The 24,641-nt window shown below is 31.2% G+C and overlaps 1 protein-coding gene across 2 annotated transcripts; it reads right to left on the bottom strand.

Moving 5' to 3' along the window:
• Window positions 1–7,791: 7,791 nt before the first annotated feature.
• Window positions 7,792–21,437, bottom strand: LOC143247453 (gastric triacylglycerol lipase-like). Of its 2 annotated transcripts, XM_076495589.1 has the most exons (9): window positions 21,250–21,436; window positions 19,769–19,985; window positions 16,589–16,703; window positions 16,171–16,321; window positions 12,715–12,807; window positions 11,892–12,044; window positions 11,433–11,504; window positions 11,027–11,095; window positions 7,792–9,624 (listed from the first exon to the last, which is right to left on the bottom strand). In XM_076495589.1, the coding sequence occupies exons 1-9, from the start codon at window positions 21,358–21,360 to the stop codon at window positions 9,388–9,390; spliced, it is 1,218 nt and encodes a 405-aa protein (XP_076351704.1). In that variant the 5' UTR covers window positions 21,361–21,436; the 3' UTR covers window positions 7,792–9,387. The 2 variants fall into 2 exon arrangements, with proteins under 2 accessions (XP_076351704.1, XP_076351713.1); XM_076495598.1 differs by lacking the exon at window positions 11,027–11,095 and having other exon boundaries at window positions 21,250–21,437.
• Window positions 21,438–24,641: the final 3,204 nt, after the last annotated feature.

The raw sequence follows: 24,641 nt of genomic DNA, 5'->3' as shown, positions 1-24,641 counted from the left end.
CGATGCTGATTTTAAAACAGTGTCGATAATTACAGATCACCTCTAATTTTAGAGTTATGATATTTGTATTCAAAATACTATTATATATCGTGAAAACAACCTTTTCCTTAATAGCTTTACTTGTTTATTGAAAATTGCATTTAAGAATGTTCAAAACTATTTCCCTAATATGTGACCCTGCAAAAATACCTCATTTCATTTTTGCTTCACTGATTTTTGGAAACTTATCAAGCAAATATCTGAAACCATTACTATCTTTGTTCACTCCTTTTGCAAAATTCTTCATATGTCCCAGTTTATTATAGTGTGGGGGCAGAAACATATTCTGTTTCTCTGATCTGTAATTCCCTATCACTGATCATTCCTTTTTTTAAATGATTTTTATCATCTTGGTTGTCTCAGAGACACAAAAAGCAACAATGTTTGGTATACTCACTCTGTAGGCCTTGCACGAGTGCAGTAACTTTTATATCACCACATAAGTATACGGCCTCAAATGTAATCTGCATGCTTTGATAAGTTTATTTCATGTTCACAGTATGAAAACATGGATCACTGGCTTAGTGTTCTTATTGATTAAACACACAGCTTTAAAACTAACTTTAGATGAGTTGATAACAAGTTTTCATTTTTAATGATAATGTTCAGTACTTAATTCTTCAATTATTGCATCAACATTTGTACGGAAATAAAATATATCTAGTATGCTATAGTAAAGAGCAGGACTTTGATGACGACTTTGGTAAACTGAAACTCTTATCATGAAGTTAATAAAAAATAATAATACTATAAAGGAGAGACAAGAAACTACCTCTGCTATTTTGATGAGACAAGTCATAAATCAGAATATTTAGTTCTTCTTTTGAGATCAGATGAGGCAGTTTACGCTGAAGTGCCACTGGAATAGAATTACTAGAAGATTATAAAAGTAATTCATTGTCTTCTACCTAGTACAATTCTTCTGTTTCTCAACGTACTGGTAGGTGTGACACTGGAAGGCCATCCAAATGAAGGATTGGTTTCATTGCACATACAATATCTGTGTAGTTTTGCCTGAATACCAGAAAATTTATACATGCAAAAATAAAAGTCAGTTGGATGATCTTTTAGGTTCACACACCATTTCATGAGAAATGCAAGTGGCATACTTTCTCTCTTCTTATACAGTCACTGTGTCAATCCAGATGTACAAACTGTATCACACATAAGTGGAACTTAATGCTTTTCTTGGTCAACAATTTTACACCCAAAATAGTGGTAGTGAGGTATTTTAACCAGTGTTTAATATTTTGCTTCATAAAACTGTGATGTAATTTCTACAAATGTAGCAGAAAAAGTTTAGGTGATTTTTTTTAACTTTCGGACATTACTTGAACTGGAGACAGCCAACATTTCAAATGATTTTCTCAAAAATATAAAAAATTATGTTACCAGAACTAGAGTTTAAAATATTTAAAAAACAACAGAGAATTTAGCAGAATTCCATTATATCGTGGAGTTGATATGAGGGAGAAGATTGAACTTTGACTGTGTACGAAGCGAGGTGAGACGAAGCGACCAGCTTGGTGAGTGAGAGACAACTGAGAGAGGGAGGTATCACCAAGATCATCGTGCCAGTACTATCAGGAGTGCTCAGAAACTCTTAAGCTCCTATTCACCCCACTCTTGACACAGGTGAAGGGTTGAAATTGATGTTTGCAATTTTGGCAGACGCAAAGTCCTGAAATGCTTCTCAAAACAAACGGTTTTTGTAGGACATATGGCTCATGGCAACAGGATATCTATAAATCCAACGCCTAGAATTGTATGAGAAGGGAAATTGAGTGTCCAAAGAAAACACTTTTCACTGATCAGGTACTTAAAATTCTACATTACCAGTGCCTGTTTTTCGAATCAGTAGCGTAACATATTTTTAGAAACTCACTTAATGGAGTTTTAGATTGCCGAGAAATAGCCAACTGAAATGAGGTATGCTGGAACTGATAAGATCTACTGAAAAAAGGCTTTAGGTTTGAGTATGTCATCATCATCAGTGGAAGAAGGAATTGATGTTTTCTATGTTGTTATTCTGACCGAACGATCAGCATAATTCGTTGACAGTTCTTCTTATGAGAGATGTTAGTATTTAATTGTCGGAGCAGGAACTACCATTGATGAAATTAGTGTTCTCGTGGGGATGGAGGGCTGGTGGGTCTAAGTTGACTTTTTCCTTTGGAACTTTATTGTCTGAACAGCTTGATCTGTTTATACGATTAATTCTGTTATGATGGAAGAGTCTCTGAAAAGTGGTGGGCTGATTTGTGTAGATTGATCTGAGGTTGATTTTTTTGGTCTACCATTAGTTGATTAGTTGTTGAATAAAGGTGATGAGGTAGTGGTGTGTGTAGGAGGTGGAAGTGGTTTTCAGTGTTCTCTACTTTGAAGTAATAAAAGTGATAGAAGCATCCACAAGAGAGTATTTAATGTGTAGTTTTTCTGGAGTCAGTAAGGAGTTTTCATGTGAAGAGAAGGTTTTCCGTTTTCCTTTGAAATGATCATATGCACAGCATGGATTTTAGAGTAGGTGTCATGTTCAAGGGAGAAGAGTATTTTGTCTGTTGTGATGGTTAAATCTAAATTTCGTAGGAAGACTGTGTAGAGGCTGGTAGACAAAGCACTAGTGGGTGCAAGTTCCATAAATATTTTAGGTTATATAAGTCGTGCGTTGTAGGATATTTAATTATTCTGTCCCAACGTAGTTTTCTCGTAGCTTCAGAAAGTTAGCGTACTTGGGGATTACACCTCGAATTGGAGAGAAGCGTCTGATTCCACCCCTTTTATGTTCAGTCGCGGGATTTTTCGAATGTTCTATCAAACTGAGTGCATGAGAGTTTCGTCATTCACTAGCATAACAGGTAAAAGTAGTGATGAAACTAGGTTGGTGCAAGTCGCTAGAATTATATCGAGAACAAATAGCACATACGAATAAATATATTTGGAATATTACACTGATACTGTACAGTCAATGTTTGAAGTTATCTAAAATATATGTTTTTATTCAGTACCGCTATTCACGCAAGCTTAATTTCACAATATAAGTATATTGTACTGAGTTGATTGCATGGTATTTAACATAATTTTGATAAGGTATTAAAATAATTCAATCTACAGGTAGTTGACACATTATGACTACATTTTTGAAATCACTATCATCAAATTACCCTCGTCTCTTGAAATGTCTTCAGTAGGACATTTTTTTCTGTCTATTATTATTTATTTCGTGCAGCCCCCCGCTAGTACAGCGGTATATCTATGGATTTACAACGCTAAAATAAGGGGTTCGATTCCCCTCGGTGGGCTCAGCAGATAGCCCGATGTATCGGCTTTGCTATAAGAAAAACACAAACACACATTTATTTCGTGATGTTGAAAGAGACACTAGAATTTATGAGATGGAAGCACGATACCCATACTACAGCTATTGGCCTTAGCACGCAGACCAGCCAGCCTGTTCAGCTTTACTAATGTATAAAATGATGTGTAATGTTGAGATATGGGAATATGGCAGTATAAGTACTATTATAACTAGAGATATATTGAAATAAAATATAGATGAAGGAACAGGAAGACACTACTTTTATATATCTTTATATTTTACGTTTATAAATTATATATATATCTTTAAGAAATGTAATAACGATATGAATGCTTAAGCATACATGGTAGCTACGCTACTCCATGAGATAAAACCTTTCCAACTTGTCATGCCCAAAGTTCATAACTACAATTCTTACCATTAATACTCAATGTATTTATTTTGGCTCAATCTCAAGATTGGTAATGTTTTTCGAATAAGAGAAACATATGAAGCTCACAGTGGAACAAAATCTTCACATTTGAATTTCACAATTAAACTTGAAAACACTGCCGTTCAAGAACTATCCTATGATTACAATAATGAATAACTTAGGCTGTGAACATCCCCTTGAGGAGCCCCACTATTCACATCCTCCCAATTTGAATACATCCATTTATCATTATTATGTTTTGCATCACACAGTCAGTTTTTAGTAACGTTTCAATTTTTCCACTAATTCCATAAGCATTCAAATTGTTATAATTAATCGCTTTGAAAAACCTAAGTGTTTAGAATAGGCCTGGTGGACATAGGGCGTTCGACTCTCAATCTGCGTGTCACGGATGTGAATCCTGTAATTTAACACTTTCACATGTTCAGCCATAGAAACGTTATAATATAATAATCAATTCCACTATTGGTTGGTAAAGAATTAACCCCTAACTGCTGGTGGGTAGTATTTACTAGCTGCCTTCCCTGTAGTGTCACAATCCAGAATTACGAGCGGTTAGTGCAAGTAGCCCTTTAGTAACTTTTTACGGAACGGAAAAATATAGATTTTTGAACGCTTAGTTGCATGGCATCGTTAGTGTGCCCTCACCAGAAGAAAACAAAAACAAAACTAAATTGACAACCTAAACTCACAATAGACGGCTCACTTGAAAATGTACAGCACGAGAACTGTTTATTTGTAGATAAGCACAAAGCTACACAATGGACTATCTGTTTTGTATCCATCAAGGGTATTAAAATCCCGTTTCACTTTCAGCATGAACTTGCGAACCCCGGATTACGAGTCGAGCGCCTTAACCATGCCAGGCCCTGAAAGTTAGATCTATGATGTTTTTAAAATACAATTAGAGAGACTTAAACATATCAAAACGTTTGAAAAGCCAACTATTAAGACGTACAAGCCACATATACATTAACTGCTTGACTAATAATAGGCCTAGATCTATTAAATTAGCGAACAGAATAAAACAAGTGATTATATATATATGTTAACGAATTATTTTCTTTTTCACCAGAGACGAAATTGAAAAGAGAATCTCTGATGTAGAGGTGGAGTATATTCTTTAATTGACTGTACCTTCTGTAGATTACATAAAGAGAATATAAAAATAAAAGTTGGATTTAAGCTACACGGGCATAGATCTGTGCAATCGTAGGCCTTACAGACCAATGGTACAAAAAGCACATATCAAGTAAATACATCCAGGAAAACAAATGTAATTGCTTGTATTTTAGGCTTACTTATAAACGCCCAAATTTCCATTGGTCCAGATTAGTTTGTACTAGAATAGGGAGAGACCTACATGTCTGTTATTGTAGATCTAGCCAAGGAACGTTAACACAGATTGAGATAGGACTCGTTTAATCTGATATATTTGGAAGTAATAATAGTCCGTTATGCATGTAACTTAATGCCTACTTTCAAACAAACATAAATTATAAACGAAATATAAATTTTTCTTTTGCATCAGATTTAGATTAACACTGAAAAAACTTATACCAAACGCTAAGTCACAAGTACCCAATTATCGCTCATACACGACTATCTTACTTTGAAATATGGACCTTCATCTTGCTTAAGAGTAACAAATTATTACTTCGCTAAGTCTTTTGTTTTTCTTTATAACACCAATAACTGCTGCAATCAATCGCGTACTGGACCATGTTGTTAACACTTATAATGATGACCTCGCGTTGAAGCCGTGATATCGAAAACGTTATTTACGCCTATTAATTTTATTTTCTTAAACAGTAAATTCAATGAAGTTTGTCACATGTATTACAGAATAGCGCTTATTACGAACTCTGTGCCTTGCACGTTGTCTATGTGAGCAAGGCTAAGCTAAATTTACTACAGGCAAGTTACTTTTCTTGTAGTTTAACTAGTTAGTCACTTATGCCAGAGTACTGTATCAATTTCCACAAAAATTCAAAATTCTTCTTTCCATATCTGGACTATGCCTAGGGCTTAATTAACAATAGCAATTTTAAAATATACATCGCATAACTATACAAAACATTAATGATTAAATGTAAATAATGTATGTGTGTATGTATATACGAAAAATAAGTAAACACAAACTTATCTCTAAGTTTAATTGACTTTAAAAAATGCTGTATGAACTCTTGAAGAATTTTGAAAATATTATTTTACGTGGTGACTACACAGTATTAACAATAGGAACAAACATTGCAGAGCGGCAGTTAGCAAAACTGCTGTTTGTTTCACATATTAAGATATAATACACACAATCTTGATATTCCATCAGTCAAAAAGACTAATTATGGAATAATGAGACTTAAAATTAGCGATGAATTCAACTCCTTTGATGACTTTAACACGTCAATTCATCGTATGCCTTTGCAACAGTTATATGGCATGAAATGTAATAATAGATAAAGTAATTAAGTTTAAATTTTAGATTTTCTTTTATTTAAATTTATAAAAATTTTTACTCCCCTATCTGGTTAAGTCATAATCCTCTATGCATATGGTAGTTGTGCTTATTTAATGTCATATCAAGTATAAATCAAGTGTAGGAATGATACTCTAGTACCAGGCACTAGTAGGTTTAACAGATTTACTAAGCATGATCATTTGGGCTTTTTTTTTCAAGCATGACATAAGTATAGATTTTGACTGTAAGGAAAGGTGGCCAAAATACATTGGTCATATATACAGTTTTGAAAGGATACCACAATCGTTTATGAAGATGTTTTCTACAAAGAAAAGGAAGACAGTAAATGCTACATTTAATGCACAGTCACAATACTTTAAGTGCATGTATGTATGTATGACATGCTTATATCATGTGTTGAATCTGTTTTATTGTAAAATGACATTTTGAAAATTAAAACCAACGACAATTTCATAAACTTTGGGACCTATATTTGCAACAATTCCAGGTGCAAATAGTAACAGAAGTTTGCTTTCCTTAGTGCCAGTTGTATTTATAGCTTTACCAAATATAATAAGAAAAAATCAAAGCTATCCCTGGAAATTGGGGATATGTAGTCACTATAGCTATTAATCTCAACTGATTTATCAGTCTTGGAAATTTTATGCAGTAGAGTAGACTACATTACTTTACTATTGACATAATGCATTACATCAACTCATGAACTGGTTGTAAAGGGAACTTCCTACTTCAAAATACCCTTCATTTCTCCAAACAAGTATGGAGGTTAATTTTTGGATATCCTGGGCCTAGAAATTGTTTTCACTATATTTCAAAATTCTGTATGCTTTTATACAAGTAGTCTTTTTTGTTTGTATATTTGGAATTAAGCACAAAGCTACACAATGGGCTATCTGTGCTTTGCCCACCATGGGTTTTGAAACCTGGTTTCTGATATTGTAAGTCCATAAACATATTGCTGTGCCACTGTGGAGCTATAAGTGGTCAATGACAATTTTGTTAATCGTATATTTCACGATACAACTGCTAACCAAGCTTTGTTTTATAATATTATAATATAATTTACAAGTCAACAAAATAAAGAGAAATTGTTTTCATGATATTGCACAGTACAATATATACCATTAATATCCAGGAAAGACTGACCTTATACCATTTGGTCCAGAAAAATATTTTTAAATGGAATATAGTACTATGATTCACCATCTTAATTTAGGTTATATGTTATCAGTATTATTTACTAGTTCAGATTCTTAACCTATTGAACTGCATTTTGAACTAATCATTTTACTGGTAAACATAATACTCAATGAAAAAACAAAAGAAAATATTTTAGATACAATTTTACCTTCTACTTAAAAGTTTGAGTTGGCTTTTCAAAATTAATTGGTTATTTCATTCAGTTGAATATTTTATAAATACTTTTGAAATAAATTAATTTTAATAAAATCATTTAAAACATTTAATCAAATACAATTTTCTTCACATTAGATGTACAGATGAAGAATATTAATATCAAAATGCTTTAGAACAGTAGAAAATATTTATTTCAAAAAAAGATATATGACTAGTAAAAATACATAAAACGTAATCAAGAAACTTTATAAGAAATAAAAAAGAATCATCTATAAAACAAATTCCTCATCAAATAACATTGATGGTTATTAAAGCCAATATGTTTTAAATGCAACTACACTGTAAATAATGTTGAAGTAGATCAAATTGAAAAATTGAATTCATATAAATTTAAGTACAAATTGAAACTTAAGATTTAGTACATTATTAAACTAATAAAAAAAAGTCACATACAAATATAAAATTTATTTTCAAAATTACCTCTGTTTCATATAAATTAATGTCCTTTAATAAACTAAGATTGGTTATTATATTGAAAAACGTGTTCATGAACTTTAAATTCAACATTTCATCTACATATATCTCTCACAAATATTAATTCTACAAGTTCAAATAATTTTACTAATACAGCAGTATCTGACAATATAAATTAATATATTGTCTTATTTGCCCTTTCATACAGTATTTAAAAATTATGTAACAAGTTTTTATTATGGTGTTTCAAAAAAATGCTAGCTGACAATTTTACTTTTCAATATTAGTGCAAACAATGCTATGAAAGTTACTTTAGCAGCACTAGTTAGAATGAGCTAAGTTTCTACCAGTGTTACAAATTAAAATAAAAACATTCTTCATGCAAATGCAGTTTAACTGATAATACACAGAAATGAATGGTATTAGGAGTATGAAACTTTTATAGAAACAGTAATTTAACTATTCTTTGATGTTGAATTAAAGAAACCATTAAGTTAAAAACAAATATAAACTTGACTAAAGCATTATTAAAGACACTGTCTGAAAGAAACTCTTGAGAATGATAGTTGTTTTTAATAATGTTTTAATTTATTGTCCCACTGTTTATAATCCTAATATAATTTGCCCCTTCAACAAATTTTGTTTGATATTTTTCAAACTGACTAGCATATGGGCTAAACAGCCAGGTTAGAATTGGACACAGTTGTCTCTAATTTAGAGAAACAATTTGCCAGTAACCATTGTATATGTGGTTACTCGACCAAGTAGCAGGAGTGACTGTCATTTTTGAAGCACATTCAAAAATTTTAATACAAATCATTAAGTTGCACATTGCACGCTTAAACCTAATTCATTAAAACTTTAATGCAAACTTTTAATATACGTAAGCTGACCATACCTTTATTTTTAATTCAAATTTCAAGCCAATTTCTTGCTTTTGTTGTAATATATGCAGTAATTCTCAAATCAAGATTAAAAAAGCAAGGTACTAAACATCATGACGGTTTAGAATATTATATTAAGCAACTAACTTTAGGAAGTTCTTAACATTATAGTAAACTGAATAAAACTTAAAACAAGCAAATGATATTACAAGGTTATTGGGTTTGATTAAATGGTTCTTTTAGATCCATATTCTTTTAATTATCCTTAAAAGGATACTAAAAGTACTTTAAATCATGAAGAACCTTAAGGAAAGTGGTTAAATGCTTCTATTTGCAATACATGCAGAAAAATCTTTCTTTGTCCTTTGTTTATTTCAATATCTATAGATACTTTGACAAAATACATCTAATATAGTTGGAGCAATTTTAGTAGTTCTTTATATACATATTTTGAAGCATCTATTCCCCATATAAAGTCTAAATGTGACCACATGGTATAATTGACTAAGTAACTCTTCTTCAGATGTTTCAAACGTGGTTGTAATAAAGCAACATCTACAGCATCAGCAAGCCAATCATCTTGTGCCCAGAATAGAACCACTGGTGTAGTAATTTTCTCCAAAAGATATTCTGGTGGATCTGTCTGGATATTAGAAGAAAGTATTTTTGTTATGGGCTGATTATAAACAGTTTTAATTGATTCATTTATTTCAAAAATATGAAGAAAACAATCATAATAAAACTTTATTGAAAGATGAAAGAATTCACAACACTGCAGAGAAAGAACAATATTACTAGTTTATTCTTGACTTAAAACATTCAGACGTTACACGAGGGTGTCAGAAGTAAGGTGGTTTATCATTTTTCATCAGAATTTTGTTTCAAGTTAGTAAGGAGAATCTGAAACATTCAAAACCAAAAGAAAAAAATATATTTCACAAAACTAAAAACTTAAACTGAAAGTTTTTCATACTAAAGTCTTGAGAAAACTTTACTTAATGGATTTCACTCACTCATTGAAAACATCAGTACATTACAAAATTAAGAGAAATAAAATAATAAATTAGGATGTATGTTTTTAACAGGTCCTTGTGCCAGTGGGGGACATTTTTGTTGAAAAGACAAAAACCTACACAATCCAGTTTTTCTTAATTTGAAGCGGTAAGGTGACTGAAATCTATCAGTGCATCACAAGCTTAACAGCCAAGTACAAGAAGCATGGAAGTCTTCAAATGACACTAAAAAATTGTTTAGAACCATGTTGATAGATATCATGCCACATGCCAAGTACAACAATTTGTCTGTGGATGCTTTCAAAGTGTTCCTGCATGATCATTCTATGCTGACTACTGTGATGTCTCGATCTTTCATACCAAATTGCAGGTGAAATCATTTGTATCTCAATTGAAAGCTAACATAAAAAGGTAATAGCAGAAGCATAAAAGGTCGGCAATTGCTCAACTAATTATGCAGAGAATGTGGCTTTATTGATTTATGCTGAATGTACTCACAGCATGCAGATCTTAGTACAAGCTAGTAAGGTGACTTGTGGATGCTGTATTCCACTTAAAAATTTAATCAACCAACAAACAAACTTGTCTTGAAGTTTTCTTGGAAAGGTACATCCAAAACTACCTTCTTTTGGAATTTCCAGGTTACACTTACTTTTAATATTCAACAAATTGGCTCTTTAGGGATATGTGAATAATTAGAAAAAAATAATACAAAGGACTTCAGGATGAAACCACTGTGTGTGTATGTACATTTTTGAGATAAGAGAAACCTTTAAGACTACATATTTCACTTTATTCGTTTTTCATTTACTTTTGCTTGACACTTGAATTTCTTATATTTAAATTATTTTTCAAATATTATCTTCTTTTCTTTGAATAAATGATTGTAATGAATTATTATTATTATTAGTCATTTGTAATTCACTAATTTTTCAAGATTTTGAGAACCTCCAAAATGTAAAATTTAAAATCCAATGATTAAGTGATGATGATATAACAAATTTACAAACAATAAGAATTAAAAACAAGTACCTGATTATATAATTCCATGTTTTTAATCTTTCCATAATTGTACTTCACAAGTTTTTTTGAATTCACTAGCTGTTAAAAAAAGCAGTTTGTAAACATTCAGTAAGTCTTTAATATATTTAAATACAATGCTTTAACAATCAACAAAATATATTTTTGAAGTAGTATGATATTTTTTGTAATAAGTTAGTTGTTAGAGAAGTAAGATAAGTACACAAAATCATATGGCTATCATAAACAATTATATAAAAATGCAAAAGAACTAACTAGCACCATTACTTGCACTTGCCTGGATAACAACTGAAAGACCAGTTGTAGTGACATATATAACAAAAGTTAAATCATATTTAGAATACAACAAAGTTAAAATGTTCAGTACAGTATTAATGAGTACAAAACTTTCTTTGACCTGAGCAAAGTGCACAATATTTTGAGTTGAAGTTCCAGCAGGATTGTGAGAAATGTATACAGGTAAACGAGTCTATAAAAATGATAAAAACAACATGTATCAACACCTTGTAAAGTATTGTTATCAGTTTCTATTTACAGCTTTTATGCTATGAAAGTAATTCACAAATTAATTTAGAACAAATATAGAACTGAAGTGCTTAGACTTACAATTAGAAGTAGAAACAGGTCACTCCTGACAGGAATTATTATTACTGAATTACCTTCATGATCCAGTTATGAAGTAAGCAACATTACATTGGTACATGTCAAAAAACCAGATGATAAAAGTTAGGTTTTAATAAATCTATTTTTAAACTTGTAACACACTGATTTACTGTACCCTTTTCTTTTATTTAACAAAGCAAAATGGAAAACGTTTGTTTTATTACAAACTTTACATAAAATATGAAGTACTTACAGCATTAGTTTGTTTGGGATCAACACCAGCAAACAGAAAAATAACCTGTTCACAAAATATTCTAATCTCTGTTGAGCACACCAAGTCACCAAGAAATTTTATGAACTTAGTATTTGGAAGGAACTCATTAATTCCCAGTAGCCTAAAAAGCACCTGAAAAAAAAAGTTATTTACTCTTTAAAAATCCTTTTATGTTGAGAAAAACAAATAATGCAGCTATTTGGTTATGGTACCTTTAATATGATTACTCTTACACATGGAGAATGTTAATTTACAATAATCCAACAATAAACACAGTAATAATACATTACACATGTTTTTGAAAATTAATATTCTAAAATAAGGAATAATTTAATAACTTTAAAGCTATATAGAGCTATCTATAATTTTCAATTTATAAACTAGAGGGAGGGCAGCTACTGTAGTCAACAACACAGTAAACTCTTGGGCTACTTTTGTCTAACCAAAATGAATAGCCCAAAGTAGTGAGCACAATTTTTTATTGTTATTGCAGCAGCAGAAATCAAACAATAGATCAAGAGGCCTACAGTGCAGCAGGTGAACCACTGGAATACTTTCATCTGTGGAGACAGGAAGCAAACAATATATCTAGAGGCCCACAGTGCAGCACATTAACCACTAGAACACTTTCAGCTCTTATTCATTTTACTTCCAGTTAAGACAACATTGGTTTCATGTATGTGGATGTTCATCAAGTATGACTTTACTGCAAAATAAGACAGTAAAGGCATAAGGAAATACTAATTATAATGACTTGTATATAATTCTTCCTCAGAAAATAGTCATTAAATTAAAATCTCACCTCTATGTCTTTGGTATATGGTGCTAAATATTTAATAGGACTTTTGATGTATCCAACAGTTGCTACAGGAGCCAGAGCAAAGAGTGTTTTCACCTGGAAGTTAAAGTTTATAGTTCAATCAGAATGATGCTGGACAAATGTATATACTAATTTTGTGTAAACTCATATTTTAAGAGTACAATAAAATTTAATATAATTTCCACACTGTGAATTTTCTTGCCATCTAAAGAAAAAACACCTATCCACATACACTTAGTAATTGAGTTCACTGAAAATACATTAGGTTTTTGTTAAAATAAACCCTCTCATGCTTATTTAAATAATAAATTATTCAAAGCAATAGTGCAGAGAAATTCAGACTTCATACATAATTTATATCTTTCATTAGTATTCTTAATAGGTTAAGGTAATATCTGTTGAATTATCACCAAGCATTAGAAGGTGCACATTTTATTTTAAGCTTAAAAACATACATCTTTTAACATTATATAAAAAACGTTAACTACTAACAGTTTTTATAATTTATAACGTTTCACTGAAATGTATTTATTTATGGAAGTGCATCTGAAAACAAATAGCTGTAAGTAGATCAATATGTGAACCTTGGGACAAAAAACAACTGACAGACAAGTAATAATGCAAATGTTTAAAAAGTTATAGTTGCTTTGAAATAATTGTTTTAGTTATTTCTTAAAAGCTACACAAGGGTCAACTGCACTAGCCATCTCTAATTTTGAACTAATAAACTAGAGGGAAGGCAGCTAGTGATGAACTATCTAATCAAATGGTGGGATTTGACCACTTTTATCATGCATTTATGTCCCCAAACTGTAGAGTGTGATTTTGTGGCAGCAGGATGTGAAACTTGGACCAGATTTCAAATAAACACACAACAACCAAACAAAACAAAAATAAAAAAGACCCCAGTTCTGATGAATAAGTGTCATTTATATGTTTATTTGACAAAAATGTGGGAGAAGTTAAATATAGAATGGAAGACAATTGATTTTTTTGTGTAAATGGTCAGTTATTTGACAAATTTCTATAAAATTCTAAATGACATTTGTCTTCAAATAGGATTTTCTGAAATGTATTTTAAAATTTGAAATGTTCAGAATTAAAATGAATTTCAACAAATAAACTATGAAACATGAAAAGCTCTTACTTGTTAAAATGTTGTCAATAAATACGAAAAATCAAATTCTGAATATCTTTGAAACAATGTGGAGCATGTGTCAACTTTATCTATAGTGAGAATACATTTCAGAGGAAAGTATCTGTTTGAAATTTAATTGTAAAATTCAATACAGATATATTTACTTCTAAATACAAAAAGTCAGAATACCTACATTGAAATGGAGGAGGAAACGGGAGATTCATAAAACCATTGGTTTATTATCAGTCACCAAATGGCATCACCCTCTCATGAAGTAATAGAGACTGAATGTTTATCTGAGTCAATTGCAGAAGTATATTTAACATAGAGTCCATACTGAATAATTTCACTCAAACATGGAGACAGTATTTGTTTCTTATTGTTTTGTGAGTTTATTTATTTTAACTTAAATTATTTTATAACTTCAAATGTCCCTGTAATTGTTAAAAGATATGGTACACTGTATTGCAATACACGGGTTGCCATGTCCAACAGAGGTTAGCATTTTCTTTAAATGAAAATTCATTTCCAATAATACTTACCTCCTATCAAACTACAACTATTACTTGACTGCTATTGTTTCTTTCCATTGCCCACCTAAGTATTGGTCTGATTTTTCTCTCTTGCTGCACTTTTTTTATTCCTCACTTAATTACTCTTACTGATATCTGTCTCGTGGCACTCTTCACCTATCTCAATGTACCAATGCACCTCATTCAGATAATATTATCACTTCCTCAAGAGTAACCCAATCTGCCTGCAGTCTAACACAAGCTCTTAGAGACGAGAAAAGGAGAGAGAGTTAGAAGAGGTAGTAATTATTATTGGAAATATATTTTCAATTTATGAAAATATTAATTTCCATAACATCCTTACCTTCTCACATTACAGGGGCTGGTGAGGAATTACCCAGAGAGAATGTATCTGAACAGATCACGGATGTCAAAAAAAAAAAAAAAAAGCACCTAAGTGGAAGAACCACACTACATCCAGAACAGGTCTGCTCTTTGCTCAGAACTGAATTCATGCACTGCAGAAAAAATTTTATATATTCAATCATCACTACTGGCCAGACCCCAACTAGATAGTCATGGTTCAACTGCTTGAGGTTGGAATTATAGGGCCATAATCTGAAAATTCATACATAAATTTTGTGAGTGGATCACAAATTGTAGATATAGAATAATGTGTTCCAAGCAACATAAGAAGAAACATAAGAACTATATGGTGATATAAAACAATATTGCTGAGACCCATAGTTAAAGAAGATTGCAAGGTATATATTTGATCCTGAATGAAAGAATCAGGAAAACAAGAATAACCATTAGTATGCATGAGAATAAAATCTCAAAACAAGGAAAACTGCAGAGCAGAAAACTGACAATAAATCAAAGTAAAAGACCATGCAGAAGACTGTCTCCAAGCAACCTAATCTGAGGATCAAGAAAATTAGAAATATGAGGAGTGAAATAGTCTTATTATATTAGTTTTTAAAAGCAACAAAAACAATTAATTACTAGGAGAAGGTGGAAAAAATAAGGATTCAAGAACTGAATCTTCTTTTAAATTAACACCTTCAGGAGTAACAGAAATCTGTTAAGATTTAAAACTGAACATATTGGAAAATAAAATTGGTAGAGCTAACAGTTCTGCTTTGAAAACACTGAAGGCAGGTAGGCCTGAGAAAAAGAAAACCTTGTTCAAATTCCTGATAAAATATCAGGTTTTATGCAAACTGAGCATCCAGACAATTGCAAAATGCACCAGCAGATAATACAGCATCAACAGCCTGAATACATTAATAAATCACTAACTGAATCACCCTGTATGTTACAAGGCAACTGCATGAGTAAGACCTCCAAAGAAATTGTAGAAGTCCTATTATTGTTGGAAATATCTGGGTCATAATAAACACTAACTTCCAAATTAATTCTAACAAAGTTAACAACATGACTGTCAAAAATAAAATCTGAATTATGGCAGGAAAGCACATACATGTGTGTATCTACACATCCTCCTAACACAAGTGCAATGGATAAGTTGATGATGATCAACATTACATCAAGGATATTATGGATCTCACATCCACTGACTCATTTAGAAAAACTAAACAAGAAAAAGCCTTTCTTATTTCAGAGGTGAGTCTGCCTGTTTTGAAGAGTCAATGTTAAAATAATTTTTAAACTTCTAGTGGTGATATAAAATAACAGCACCTAATTTAATGTGTAAAGGTATCAAAAATATAAATGTATAACTACAAGAAAGATTTGCAGTAAACTGAATTAATTTTTAAAAAATACCTTTTTATTGTATTCAGTCTTTTCAGATAACAGGGCAAAAGCCGTTAGAGTGCCTTGAGAATGGCCCACATATAAAAGTTGATTCTTTCCAGTTTTGTTAAGTACAAAATCAATCATTGCTGGCAAGTCAAGCAGGGCCATTTCATCAAAACTATAAGAAAAACCAATCAGCATTTAATTACCTAACAAGTGCAGATACTTAATATTTAAACTAGATTTTGAAAACTATTAAAATATGGAAAGGACAATATTTCTTATTTGAAAAGTAACAACAAAGTAATTCAAAAAACATTAATAACTCTTCACAGATAAAAGATAATATTCAGCCATAAGAAGAGCATCACTTTTATAGTGTTTACAGTATAATACAATAAAGCACTAGATAATATTTATGATTCATGTTGCATTTATTACCAACCTGAATTCCCAAAATTCTTTAGAATGAGTGGAATATTTAATGTGTTTCCTTGAGTAGGTGTTTCCTCTAAAATTTCCAAGCCAGACATCATAACCAGCATCAGCAAGGATGAAACCTAAATATTATAGACATCTTCATTGTAAAAGCATCAACAGTTCAGTTCCATTTGATTAAAATACATAAAAATATTACTATCCTAACTGAAAGAATGAAAAGTGTTGAAAGTTTTGTTGAGTGTTTTTAATAACATTACTACCCCTCACACACACACACACACACAAACAAGAAAACTATATAATTTCATCTTTGCATAGTTATCGTTCAGATACACTGATATTTTTCAAACAGTTTCAAGTATCCACAAAATGCAGTTTTTGAAAATCTCATGCAAAGAATAATTCTGGAAAGTGACATAAAAGCAAACAGAAGTACGTATAAATAAAACTAATTTTTATTCATACAATGTAAATTGTGGGCTACTGGTCAGATTTTGATTCAAAGTTGAATTCTAATTTGTTTCTAGAGGAAAAGAGCAGGTTAGAAAACATATCTACATCAGATGGAGACAAAAACAAAGAAACATTAAGATACCAAAGTTTCAAGTCAGAAAAGTCCTAATGTAGTGTTCCACAGCCCTTGGAAATTACTAACATCAGTGATCTTCCCCACTATACATATTCAAGGAAGATATACTCCAAGTCACAACAGTTCATAAGAGATGTCATAGGTAACATATGTCTGAAGTAGAAGACTGGCACAAGTACATAATTTTCCCCACATCAGCTTACACAAATACCATAACTACAGGATAAACAAATATACAAGAATGTAAAAAAAAATGTTACTACATTCACTCCCAATGTCATATTTGTGGAATTTGGCTTTGGCCCAACTTTATTTTTTATACCAAATAGTTATATATTTGCCAGATTTAGAGTTATTAGGTATAAATACAGTTTTTGCTCATTTAAAAAAAAAAAAAAAGTGACATGGGCCTCTATGGAAGTCCATTTACTTTCAGGACCATGTCATTTACATTGTTTTTTGTAGAATAGGTATATTTTATTTTTGTAATAAGTAATTCAGTTGAGAAATAACAAAACAAAACATTATTTTCAAAGATTTACAATTCAAAGTTTGTTTTGTAATAAATCACTTTTTGTACATTGATATAATACATGTATAAGTGTTTTCCTGCCTAAACATCATTTTAAAACCATAACAGAAGCTTAAGAAGAAGCCTTACAAACCAGACTCAAATAGCCCCTTAGAAATTTAAAGTACTGTGAATCATATTTGCATGACCTGGATTTAACATGCTGTACACCACTCATGTACATTACCATTAAACAATGTCACTCATATATAAGCAATGCAGAAGAAAACATATTAAACAACAAGAGTATTAAAGTACTGTACATGCATACATAATCTGTTGTTTTTGATTAGGAAAGAAAAAATGTGCAAATGTTGAGTCAGCCCATAGCAACATAATTACTAAAGTTTAGTACATAATTTTGTAAAAATTTTAGCAAGAAGAAGAATTTTACTAAAATTTTAACAATTGAAAATAAAGGACATTTTGTTTTCTAAATTACGTACAAGCTATGGTTTATTAAAACTGAGGTCCGTTTCTACTTTTCAGACATTTACATTATGTTCATGATTCCATTACAAGTGTTATGAGCACTATAAATTTCAAAATAAATAGCTACTATTTTGAATTTCAAGTTTTAGAGCTTCTACAGTAACCTGACTACACTTCTATCACTTTATAGTTCTAAATATTGTTAAAATGATTTTAAAAACACAACAGCTATGCAATATCTATGTTGCATCTGTTGCAACATAATTAGATTACTCAATCATTTACACTGCAAAATAACTTTACAAACCTATGACAAAAATATTACAAGCATTGACAAGTTACTGCATTATAACTAGACCAGATGTCTTCTTCATGGCTTTATTTATACACAATCTTTTAGGTTTCATCATCAGAGTTTCTTTATAATTTTTTGACAATTTACAAGTGATTTCAAACAATACAAATTAAAAAAATAACCCAAAGAAATAAACTATACAATGTATCTACGTCCTATCAGCAGGATCAAGGTAATATTCAAAATTATTTTAACAGTTAGTTTAAACTCTAAAAATTGCAGTAATTAATCAAAATGTCATTAGGTCAATTATTCTCAAATTGTGGTTCTAATGTTCTTCCCTGTAGGATCATGGATGTTTCAAAGGAAGTTTCAAGTAAGTTGAAAAGATGAAAGAAATTTTCTTGATTTTTTTTTTCTTTTGTAAATACAACTATATTCAGTTTTTTGTTTCTTATTTTAAATCTCTTCCATATTTGGTTATTCTACAAACAAAGAATTTCCTTTTGAGTTTTTTTTATGCCTATTCTACAAGTTTTCTAACACAGTCCTTAAAAATTATGAAACAGCTTACAGATAAACTATAGACATCTTAGACAAAAAAGTTTGTATAAAACCTTATATTAGAGTAGCTAAATTATTTTATAATTTCAAAATTTTGTCATATTCCATTTCTTTTCAACAGAGAAATAAACTTTACAACTTTATATTATATCTGCACTAGCTGATTTGAGAACTTGTAAGGGATTATTCTCATTTTATACTTACATGATAAATTATTAAAATTCAACTGTTGAATGTCTACACAGTATATATGTTGCCAGCCAGCATTAATGACAAATTACTTAGGCACAATGTATTTTCAAACAAAACAATTACTGTCAACATCACAGAACACCAACAGAATAAATCCATCCCACTATATTTGGCATTTAATTTTTCTTTTATGAAATCCCTACATAATTTTCTATTTGAAAAATAATTGCACCAACACTAATTAAAGACAGCTTCATGAAAGGTTGTTATGAATCTCAATTTTTTAGATTAAACTCTATAATATTTTAGTTAATATATATAATATCATGTACTTACAAGAAGGAAAAAAAAATCCATAAAAATAAAAATTCAGCCAAAAGTACAAGAAGGAACTTACCAAAAAATAATGCAAAAAACATTTGAGTTCACTATTTTTATACATTCAATTTATGCAAACAATATGTTTAAAAGTAAAATTACATGTAATAAACTAGTTTGAGGCTTACTTTAATAAAATGGCTAGAATATGACAATAATCTACCTAAGCTTTCAGTGGGTGAGTTAATTACCCAGTCAGTGGAAGAACTTAGTAATCCATGTTGTAGAAAAACTGTTCTTTTGGATGATGTTTTAATTAACTTTGAGCTCTGAGAAAACTTTTTTCCATAAGGAATATGTTGAATTCCCAGAATGTAGCCATCAGTTGTTTGAACACTGTATTCTTCTACTGGATAACCTTTACTTCTTATGATTTGAGACTACCAAGAGAAACAAGTGAATGATTAGTTATTCAGAAATGATCAGGAGTACAAGCTGTGTATCCCAAACCTGTCTCCTGTTCATAAACAATTGTAATTTAAATTATGCTGATGTTTTAAATTAGTTACATATTTACTTATAGACTCCTTTAATTTTACTTAATATGGGAGTTTGATGTTCATATAGATTAACTTAATTTTGATCAACATAGGAGTTTAATGTTCTAACACAATATTTTCCTACATCAATAACCTGTTTGTAGTTAAGCACAAAGCTCTACACAATGGGCTACCTGTGTTCTGCCCACCACAGGTATTGAAACCTGGTCTCAAGTGGTGCAAGTTCACAGACATACTGCTATACCACTGATGTCACCACATCAATGAATGAGTGAAATAACTAAAAAACATTCATTTTGATTGTCATAATTCTTTTATTACAAGGAGATCTTAATGAGATCTTAAACTAGGATAGCAACAAGTTCATAAACAAGGTAAAATCACAGCAGCAACCATTTTTAGCTCACAGTATACATGTAAAAATGTTAATAGAGTAACAACAAATACATGTTAAATCAATAAAGTACAAAGTTATTACTCAAATTATTATTTCAGTCATTCATAATGTAGCAAGTACATGTATGTAAAGAAAAGTAAAAAGCGTGCTATTTATCCTTAAATTAAAATAGAACCTAAAGGTGCTTTGTGGGTTTTACACTATAACTTGATTTCATTCGCCCAGACCTCTGGTCACTTGCCCATCTCCACTCTCAGCGAGCCTTAGATATAATTTTAAAAGAAAGTGGAACAGCAAACTCTTTGTTAACCTGACGTTGACTTTAAAAAGGTCAAAGCGTTGTTCTCTGCTTTATTAGTAAAATTGTTTAATACCCATACCAGCTGTCCTTTGTTCCTACGACTTACTACTGTTCGAAAATGTTTTCTACAGAAATATTTTTAATAGAGTATTCTGCTAATTCCAGATAATAAAGATGTTATAACATGCATCCTAGACTAGCATTTGCTGTTTTCAACATGTGTAGTCGAATGCCGACTAAGCTTCATCACTACCTGGAGAGTAAAACTAAAAGTACGGATATACTGCGGTTAGTCAGTTATAAGCGAACACAACGCATCGGAAAAAAGATAAATGGGGTTAGATTCAAACACCGATTTATCTGTGATACTACCTAGAAGATCTTAACATGACAGGTTTAAATTTCAATGTTAAATAACGTAATTTCTAAATCTAATTAATACTTACTACATTTCTGAAAGCATCCGGGTCAACTTGAGACAACGTTTTGTTAAAAACTATACTTAGACTAAAAAATAATAACTCTAAACTTAATAATTTTAAATTGCGCAGATTCATTTCCTACCTAATCTTCGGTTTTCGTGTACTCATTGACAAGTGAAACAAGTATATCCTATACTAATTTGTTTCACGTGAATTATATTCTGACACCTAGTGTATAAAGATAATAGCATAATAATAATAAAAAAACAGAAAAAGTTCTCATAGATTGTATACAGGGTGAGCCAAAAGTAGGTGGACAGTAAAAAAACATTTATTTAGAGATCACGTATACGTACAACTATATGTAATAAGACAATTATATTAATGAAAATAAAATGTTATTTATTAACGCAAATGCTCAAATTGATTTCCTTCTTGATTTACACAGCTTTGAAGTCTACCTCTTACGCTTCGACAAACATTTTTGCACAAGTCACTCTGGGCATTAATTTCTTGAAATGCATCTCTTATGTAATTTTTTAAATCACCGACACTTCTTGGTTTTTTGACTATAAACTTTTTCCTTGAGTACTCCCCAAAAGAAAAAATCCATAGGGGTCAAGTCCGGTGAACGTGCCGGCCAATCGATTGGACCTCTTCGACCAATCCATTTCAATGGAAATGTTTCATCAAGATACTCACGAACTCCTTTGGAATAATGTGGAGGGGCCCCATCTTGTTGAAAATAAAAGTCATGTAAATTAGGCTGTTGCTGTAACTGGGGAACAACTTGATTCCTTAGAATTTCGAGATACTTATCTCCTGTAATTGTTCCGTCAAAAAAAATGGTCCATAAACACCAGAACTTGAAATACCACCCCAAACATTGACACCAGGCTGACTTAGCTGTTGTTCTAATGTGAAATGCATGTTCTCACTATACCAGTAAACATAATTATGTCTATTGACATGACCGGATAATTTAAAAGAAGCTTCATCACTCCACACAATGTTATCTAAAATTCCTGGGTTTTCTTCAATCTTGTTCAGCATAATTTCACTAAATTGCAGTCGCCTGTCTGGATCATCCTCCAATAAGCCATGAATTAGTTGTGGTCGATAGGGTTTCAACCCAATTTGCGTTATAATTCGCCTAATAGAGGTTTGTGGTATGTTCAATTCCATAGAAGCTCTTCTGGTGGATTTTTTTGGACTTTGAACAAATGCATCGGCAACACGTTGCTTATTATTCTCTGTACAGACTGTTTTGGGTCGACCAGTTTTAGCAGCATTAAGGATTGAGCCAGTGGCGTCGAATTTGTCACGGATACGGTAAATGGTTTGTCTTTTTGGAGCTGGAGTATCAAATGTTTCAACCCACTTTCTCCTTACGGTTTCAGTATTTTGAGATTTCCAATACTCTTTTAACACCCATATTCTTTTATCTGTATTTAAAGTATTTGACATTATGGGTTCTATTAACAATCTAAAAAAAAAAAAAGAAAACAGATTAAATAAAAACAAATGTAATTATACAATTGTAATTATATAACACAAATAATATAGTTGCAACATAGTTATATTATACAATTGCATTAATATAACCGATACATAAACCTATTCCAAATGCTGTCCACCTATTTTTGGCTCACCCTGTATATCAGAAAAAAAAAATTTACTCAGCAAAAATAAACAACAACAGATAGAAAACACAGTTTGGTGAGTGACAAACAGTTGTTTCAATAGCATAATTTCAACATGATATGTGTACGTAAATCGAAAGACAGATAAAGTAACGAAAGTTCGTTACCAAGGGTGATAATATTGACAAAAAGACAATTCAGTTTGGCTTGGAGAAATTATACACATACATATGCACAAGCTTAAGTAGATTTTAACAACCAATTTTCATAGCAAAAGGTTCAGATGTAATCTTCAACCAGTGAAACTGTTTTGAGTACGAATAAGATGTTACACACATCTTTAGTTTTTAACACTTAAAGGTTAAAATTAATCTTCTATTTGAAAGAAAATAGGAAATTTATATTAAAAAGTACTAATCCTAACAAGATATTGCTAATCTGAGATAAAGTTCCCCTGCCACAGTGACTCAGCAGTAAGTCTGAGGTATCATACCGCTTAAATTCTGGTATTAATACTCGTGGTGGGCAAAACACAAATAGCCCATTATATGGTTTTGTGCTTAAAAACAAACAGATAAACTGAATCAACTGTAACACAAACGTGCTCATCGAAATTATCAGTTCAGGTGGAATGTTTATAAAACAGTTAAATTTTACTAAATAATACGAAGCGATTCCAGAATGCTTTAACTGCCGCATTTAAAACGGACTAAAAATGTTTTTAAGGAATAGTTCCGTTAAGAAGAGTTTTATTGGATAAATAACCAAAAGTAAAACATTAGTACTGTAATATTGACAAACCTATTCCCATCTATTGCAGTTCATGTTCTTGTTATAATATTTAGAAACCATACTTCATAGATAGACATTTTAAACAGAGACGCCATTTGGATGGTGGTGGTGGGGGACAACTAAAACTCAAACTTGGAAAGAGGCTTCAAAACCCAATTTCTGTTAGACATTTTTAATCAAGCCAGATTAACGCATTTATACCATAACATATGATTCCCAACTGAATTAGGGCGCACTAGAAGCCAGTCTTCTTCTTCCTCTCCCCAATAATTTTGTGAAATGAGGTTTTCTATCTTAAAGGTCAATGACCTACTATAGAATATTTTCTTATCATGTTGATCAAGCAATGCGTAATGTTTTGTTACTGTCTTTCTTTTATATTTGACTCCTTTTGATTCCGTCTACTATTAGGTGTCTTGAATACTGAGTATCGTTTTCTATTTCTTTTCCAACAATTTAACGACGATTTTTTTCCAGGGTAACAGCAATTTTATTATTTCATATTACCAAAGAGAAATGGCATAACAAAAATTTCAGTATAAAAGATAGTATTCAAGTAGTATTTTATTGAAATACATAAAAAGCAATTTCAAATAGGTGAGGCCATCAGTTACAAAATGACGGAGAAGTTGTTATGTACAACAATAATCTTAGCAAATGCTCTTAGTACAGCGGTATGTCTCCGGATTTACAACGCTGAAAGCAGAGGTTCGATTCCCCTCGGTGGGTTCAGCAGACAGCCCTATGTGGCTTTGCTATAAGAAAACATACACACACGCCATTAGGATTATTAAAATATATAATAGTAGTAAGGACAGAATGATCGCGTCCAAAGGATGCCGCCTCACTGTGATTGGCTGCCCCAGGGCAGAAGGAGAAGAGGTGACGTACTCAAGGATCAATATATCATAGTTTCAAAAGTTGTCATTAGAGGGTACGTCATTACGGACACGTTGCTAAGCCGCCATGGCAGATGTCCAT

Source organism: Tachypleus tridentatus, chromosome 1 (genome assembly GCF_004210375.1).
Source record: "Tachypleus tridentatus isolate NWPU-2018 chromosome 1, ASM421037v1, whole genome shotgun sequence".
Lineage (NCBI taxonomy): Eukaryota > Metazoa > Arthropoda > Merostomata > Xiphosura > Limulidae > Tachypleus > Tachypleus tridentatus.
Note: the sequence above shows the minus strand (reverse complement) of the source record. Positions and strands in the feature narration are given on the sequence as shown.